The 6,821-nt window shown below is 44.4% G+C and overlaps 1 protein-coding gene across 1 annotated transcript; it reads left to right on the top strand.

The window, feature by feature from the left end:
- Positions 1–4,790: 4,790 nt before the first annotated feature.
- LOC125466154 (heat shock protein 30C-like) lies at positions 4,791–5,429 on the top strand. The gene has a single exon (XM_048560338.2). It carries the CDS (start codon positions 4,806–4,808, stop codon positions 5,427–5,429), a length of 624 nt encoding a protein of 207 aa, XP_048416295.1. The 5' UTR covers positions 4,791–4,805.
- The last annotated feature ends 1,392 nt before the right edge of the window (positions 5,430–6,821 follow it).

Below are 6,821 nucleotides of genomic sequence, written 5' to 3'. Positions count from 1 at the left end.
AAGTGTGAAGCTGGATGAACACAGCAGGCAAAGCAGCATCTCAGGAGCACAAAAGCTGACGTTTTGGGCCTAGACCCTTCATCAGAGAGGGGGATGGGGAGAGGGAACTGGAATAAATAGGGAGAGAGGGGGAGGCAGACTGAAGATGGAGAGTAAAGAAGATAGGTGGAGAGGAGAGTATAGGTGAGGAGGTAGGGAGGGGATAGGTCTGTCCAGGGAAGACGGACAGGTCAAGGAGGCAGGATGAGGTGATAGGTAGGAAATGGAGGTGTGGCTTGAGGTGGGAGGAAGGGATGTGTGAGAGGAAGAACAGGTTAGGGAAGCGGAGACAGGCTGGGCTGGTTTTGGGATGCAGTGGAGGGAGGGGACGAGCTGGGCTGGTTTTGGGATGCAGTGGGGGGAAGTAGTCTCCGTCTCAGTCTCCGTCTCCATCTCAGGTAACCAGCTAGAAACTGATGTCCATTTCAACCCACTGACACCCACAGCTACCTAGAATACACCTCCTCCCACCCACCATCCTGCAAAAATTCCATCCCCTATTCCCAATTTCTCCGCCTCCACCGCATCTGCACCCAGGATGAGGCATTCCACTCCCGCAAATCCCAGATGTCCACGTTATTCAAGGGCCGCAACTTTCCCCCCGCAGTGTTCGAGGATGCCCTTGACCACATCTCCCGCATTTCCTGCAACACATCCCTCACACCCTGCTCCCGCCACAACCGCCCCCAGAGGATCCCCCTTGTTCTCACATACCACCCCACCAACCTCCGGATACAACGCATCATCCTCTGACACTTCCGCCATCTACAATCCGACCCCACCACCCAAGCCATATTTCAATCCCCACCCTTGTCTGCCTTCTGGAGAGAAGACTCTCTCCGCAACTCCCTTGTCCGCTCCACACTCCCCTCCAACCCCACCACACCCAGCACCTTCCCCTGCAACCGCAGGAAGTGCTACTCTTCCCCCCAAACCTCCTCCCTCACCCCCATCCCAGGCCCCAAGATGACCTTCCATATTAAGCAGATATTCACCTGCACACCTGCCAACGTGGTATATTGTATCCATTGCACCCGGTGTGGCTTCCTCTACATTGGGGAAACCAAGCGGATGCTTGGGGACCGCTTTGAAGAACACCTCTGCTCGGTTCGCAATAAACAACTACACCTCCCAGTCACGAACCATTTCAACTCCCCCTCCCATTCCTCGGATAACATGTCCATGTGGCACTGCAGGAGGCCCATGAATGATGCCACCCAAAGGTTGCAAGAACAGCAACTCATATTCTGCTTGGGAACCCTGCAGCCCAATAGTATCAATGTGGATTTCACAAGCTTCAAAATCTCCCCCATCCCCCACTGCATCCCAAAACCAGCCCAGTTCATCCCCTTTCCCCACTGCGTCCCAAAACCAGCCCAGCCTGTTTCAGCTTCCCTAACCTGTTCTCTCTCTCACCCATCCCTTGCTCCCACCTCAAGCCACACCTCCATTTCTTACCTACCACCTCATCCTGTCCCTCTTCCCTGGACTGACCTATCCCCTCCCTACCTCCTCACCTATACTCTCCTCTCCACCTATCTTCTTTTCTCTCCATCTTCGGTCCGCCACCCCTCTCTCCCTATTTATTCCAGTTCCCTCACCCCATCCCCCTCTCTGATGAAGGGTCTAGGCCTGAAATGTCAGCTTTTGTGCTCCTGAGATGCTGCTTGGCCTGCTGTGTTCATCCAGCTCCACACTGTTATCTAGGGAGTTAATCTTGACTGGTTCAAGGGTTGAGAACTGCACCTGGTGTTATTCATTTACTGGGATGATCATCTTTTCTTTAATGAGGCTGGAATTAATCCCTTATCTGTTCTTAGACATTCTCTTATTAAAACTGTCTTGGATGATTGTTGGAAAGGCAGTTTTGCTAATCTTGGCGTAGTCTTGTTCAAAGGTACCATTGAGTTTCACTTAAATGTGGGAGCAGGTTGTCCATTTTGTTTTGATGGTCGTTGGCCATTTTATGTCTTTCAAACATGGGCCGCTTTGGATTAAAGCAGGTATGGGTCACTTTGTATGGACAGGTAGAGCTCACCCCGACAGTAGCAATGGTTGGTCCATGAATTAAGTAGCTGGTTAATCAGAGGTCTAAATAGGAAGTAAATGCTGCAAATGTGAGTATCACGGACAGATGAAAATAATTCACGTTTTACACTCGCTCTCATTGTTGCCTAGAAGTGCTGATGTGCTCTTGTGTGGCATTTTTTTTTTTTGCTGAGGTAATCCTTCTGGATTATTACTGCCTAAGCAATCAAGATGCAAAATGACAATTTGCCTGACAGTAACTGCAGCAACAATAGGAAAATGGTTTCCTAAAAATATTTGAACGTTTTGTTTAATAATTATAAAATCATTAGCGATGGATTGTTTTAGATGATTATTGACTGCACAGCTAAAATTGCATGTGCTTACTTTATAACTGACTGTGGAAAATAGTGCACCAGGATGTTGGATATGCAAGCTGTGAAGAATCTCTATACAGTGAGGAATATAAATAAGATTGAATCATTGTCCCAGTGTTACATCCTTGAGCAAAGATTAGGAATAGGAATTATTATAGCACTGAAAAGAGAGAGTCTTCTGATCATGTTCTCTAAAACAGGGTGTGGACTTATAGGAGTTGTCAAAAACCACAAAGTAGCCATCCCCACAAACTGCAAGGACACAAGGGAAGAGGAAGGCTAGGGTCTAGGCCTGAACTGTCAACCTTCCTGCTCCTCTGGTGCCCCTTGGCCTGCTGTTCATCCAGCTCTACACCTTGTTATCGCAGATTCTCCAGCATCTGCAGTTCCTACTATCTCTGCAAGGACACAATTTGTTTCTAATGCAGTGTATCAACTCTTCTCTTCTCCCCCAAGGACAATTCCACAATGGAGCAAGCTGCCAAACGAAATAGTCACAGCCCTATCATTAAAAGTCTTCAAGAATCATCCTTAGATTATTGTTATTTTGAAGTCTTCATTGTTGGGACTGCTGTCTCAGCGGATTACATCAGCAGGAATACAGATATTGGTCTGTGAGTTGTATTGATATCAATCAGAAGCAGAATGTTCTGCCTAGTTTATAGTCTGCACTTTCTAACTTAATGCCCTGAGTCAGCAGCTCTTTCCAACAGCTGACAGCATGCCATACACTAATAATTAACCAATAAATGAGTTGACTTGACTTTTATTGGTAGTACCGTGACGCTGCAGATTTGCTCAACTCTGATTTCTGAACTCTCCGCATCTATTTATTAATCTCGTCTAATATTTAAAAATAACTGTGACAGGCACATACATGGAGTCATCATTATCCGCTAGTCTAAGTGCTCCGATTGTTTCAGTTCTTCATTTCCTGATTCCCTTCCCTGATTATTTTGAGGACAGTTTAAGTACTACCATTTCTACATAGACTATCTACCGACAGCAGTAAGCAGTGCCACAGCTAGTGTGGAAGTCTTAACTTGAATTTAATTAAGTGAATGTTATAGTTCCTCCACCATACAAATACTGTTTCAAGTTTGTATGTTTTATGGAAATTAATGCTAAGTTACTGTGCGCAAAGTGAAGCCATTAATAAAAGTAATCACGGTTGTAAAATTGTATAATAATGAGCCATTTTGGCAACACATTGCACGGAAACATGTGCTCAAAGCAAATGAATTAATGGCTCTGTAGGGGATAGTTTTGGAAATGTAATAGATTTCACAACAAACTGGCCTGAATGTCAATTTCCAGTCGAAGTTCTTAATTTACAAGAATTGATATCTCAAAAGTTGATGCCACTCCTCCCATCTGTGCTGAATAGATTCCAGAAAAAGCTGGATCTGACAGTGTGTGTCACTGAGTTAATTTGTTCCTGTTTAAAATAAACAAGCTGAGACATTTCATCTATTTTAAGCACAGACATGATAAACAGAGCAAAGGAAGCAAGGAGGAGGGCCTGCCCCTGTCTTCATCAGTGGTGCTGAGGCAGATGGTTGAGACTGTAAAGCTCCTAGGAGTGAAGATTACCAACAATCTTTCCTGCACCACCCACCTTTACGCTATTGTCAAGAAAGCACAACGCCTCTACTTCCACAAGAGATGAAGGAATTTCAGCACGTCGTAAAGACTTTTACTAATTTTTATAGAAGCTTCGTACAAAACATTCTACCAGGATGCACCATGTGTTGGTACGGCGACTGCTTTGCCCAGAACTGTAAGAAACTTCAGAGAATTGTGAACACAGCCCAGTCCGTCACACAAGCCAACCTTCTGTCCATTGACCCCATCCATACTTCTTGCTGCTTTGAGAAGGCAGCCAACATCATCAATGTTCCCTCCCTGCCTATTTATAATCTCTTCCAACCTCTTCCATTGGGAAGAAATCACAACTGCTTAAACATATGCCAACAGATTCAGAACAGCTTCTTCCCTGTTGTTATTAGGTTCTTGAATGGGCCTCTCAAATTTCAAACTTAATGCTGATCTTACTACCTGTACACCAACTCTGCAGCTGTAACATGGTATTTCTGGCTGTGTTCTATTACCCTAATGCACTTTGTATAGTATGATCTGCCTGTATTGTACGCAAAGCAAAACTCTTCAGTGTACCTAGGTATATGTGACAATAACAAAACAAACTAAATCAAAAAATGCTTTAGCTCATTCTGGAAATGTCTGGATTCCTGGCAGTAGAATATATAAGGTGTGTGTCCTGTGTGCTGCAGCAGATCAGAGACTGACGACTGGGAGATCACATCAGTCAGTTTGAGAGACGTGAGAGAAGAAGCAGAGACAATGCTGAGCTATCGGTCTTTCCATCCTTCACACCTGTGTCAGCAGCCTGTGTACACATTGGGGTCTGTTGAACACAGGCTCTGGGAGCCGCTTCAATGTCATGTGTGGAAACAGGTGGAAGAAGCGAGAAAGAGCATGGACTTCATGAATCAAGTCCTTGAGGAGCTGACAGCAGAATTTTTCAGGGAAGTACCAAAAATTCAGGATAACAAACCTGACAGTATCGGAGAAGGTAAAGGACAATCCTTGGAGAAGGATGGAGATGGGTTTTCTGTGTTCCTGAATGTGCAGCACTTCTCCCCAGAAGAACTGAGGGTGAAAGTATTTGGAAGAAAAGTGCTGGTGACAGGAAAACACAAGAAGAAATGTGATGATGGCAGTGGCTCTTCCAGCTACAAATATGAAGAGTTCAGGAGAGAATTCCAGCTGCCAGAGGATGTCGATGCTGAAGCTCTTCGATGCTGTTTGTCACAGGATGGTCGGTTAAAGGTTCAAGCCCCAAGCCTGGCATTGCCAGCTGTGAATGAACAGACCGTGCCCATCAACATCACCTCAGACACGACAGCCACTCCTCGGCTCATTCCTGACCAAGAGACAAAGAAACAGGAGAGTGGGAAGAAATAACACAGTGTGGAGCTGGAGGCACACAGCAGCTCAGGCAGCATCAGTGGAACAGGAAATTTGATGTTTTGGGTCAGGACCTACGTCAGAAAGTTCTTACTGTCTGTGAGGACAGTGGGAAGGAAGTGGGGAACAGGAAAGGGAAAATAGACATTGAATACCAATTTATTGTGAATTTAGAAAATTTATGGATATTGTAATGCCGAATCTTGTTTTCCTAATCTTAGGGAATTGAAGGGTCTAGGCCCGAAACGTCAGCTTTTGTGCTCCTAAGATGCTGCTTGGCCTGCTGTGTTCATCCAGCCTCACATTTTATTATCTTGAATTGATCACTGTCATGTTATTTGCATGTGTGATAAAAATACATAAAATTAAAACAAATGCATGATGAAAATAAACATTTTGAGGCAGTAATATCCCCGATTCAGTTTGTCCACTAAATAAAACAAAAATATTATGAAATGCAAAATTTCAGCACTTGCTTCCTTTTACTCTTAGAAAGAGGGCTCAATGTGATGTAACTCAACCACTTGAGTCAAAGAATCACACAGTATGGAAACATACTCTTTGGCCCGATCAATCCACTTCAACCTATAATCTTAAACTAAACTAGTCTCACCTGCCTGCACTTGACCCATTTGCCTCAACATTCCACACACGAACACAATGTGTGTAGAAAAAAGTGCCCCTCATATCCTTTTAAATCTTTCTCCTCTCACCTGAAAAGTATGTCCCCTCATCTTCAAAATAAATTATATGCATGAAGATATGTTTCCAGTTTAAGCTGCTGTGCTCTTCAACACAGTTAAAGTCTATAGACAATTTATAGAGGGAGCAATGGTCTCGTGCTCTTATTGGTGGACTATTAATGCAGAGACCCAGGTAATGTTCTGGAAACCCAGGTTCGAATCCTGCCATGGCAAGTGGTAGAATTTGAATTCAAGGCAAAAAAAAAAACCCTTATATTAAAAATCTAATGATGACCATGAAGCCATTGTTAATTTTTGGGGATATCCCTCCAGTTCACCAATGTCCTTTAGGGAAAGAAGCTGACAACCTGACCTGCTCTGGCCTACATGTGACTCCAAACCCTCAGCAATGTAGTTAACTCTTAACTCCCCTCTGAGCAATTAAGGATGGGCAATAAATGCTGGCCTGGCCAGCAATGCCCTCATTCGGTGAACAAATTTTTAAAATATAGAAATTGACCAATAAACTACTGACATAATGCCATAGAGTCATTCAGCACAGAAACGGAACCTTCGGTCCAACTAGTTTACACTGACCGTACTTCCCAAGCTAAATTGGTCCCACTTGCCTGCGTTTGGCCCATATCCCTCCAAACCTTTTCCTGTTCATGTATTCATCCAAATGTTTAAATGCTGTAATTACACT

The sequence above is a fragment of the Stegostoma tigrinum genome, chromosome 31, assembly GCF_030684315.1.
Source record: "Stegostoma tigrinum isolate sSteTig4 chromosome 31, sSteTig4.hap1, whole genome shotgun sequence".
Lineage (NCBI taxonomy): Eukaryota > Metazoa > Chordata > Chondrichthyes > Orectolobiformes > Stegostomatidae > Stegostoma > Stegostoma tigrinum.
Note: the sequence above shows the minus strand (reverse complement) of the source record. Positions and strands in the feature narration are given on the sequence as shown.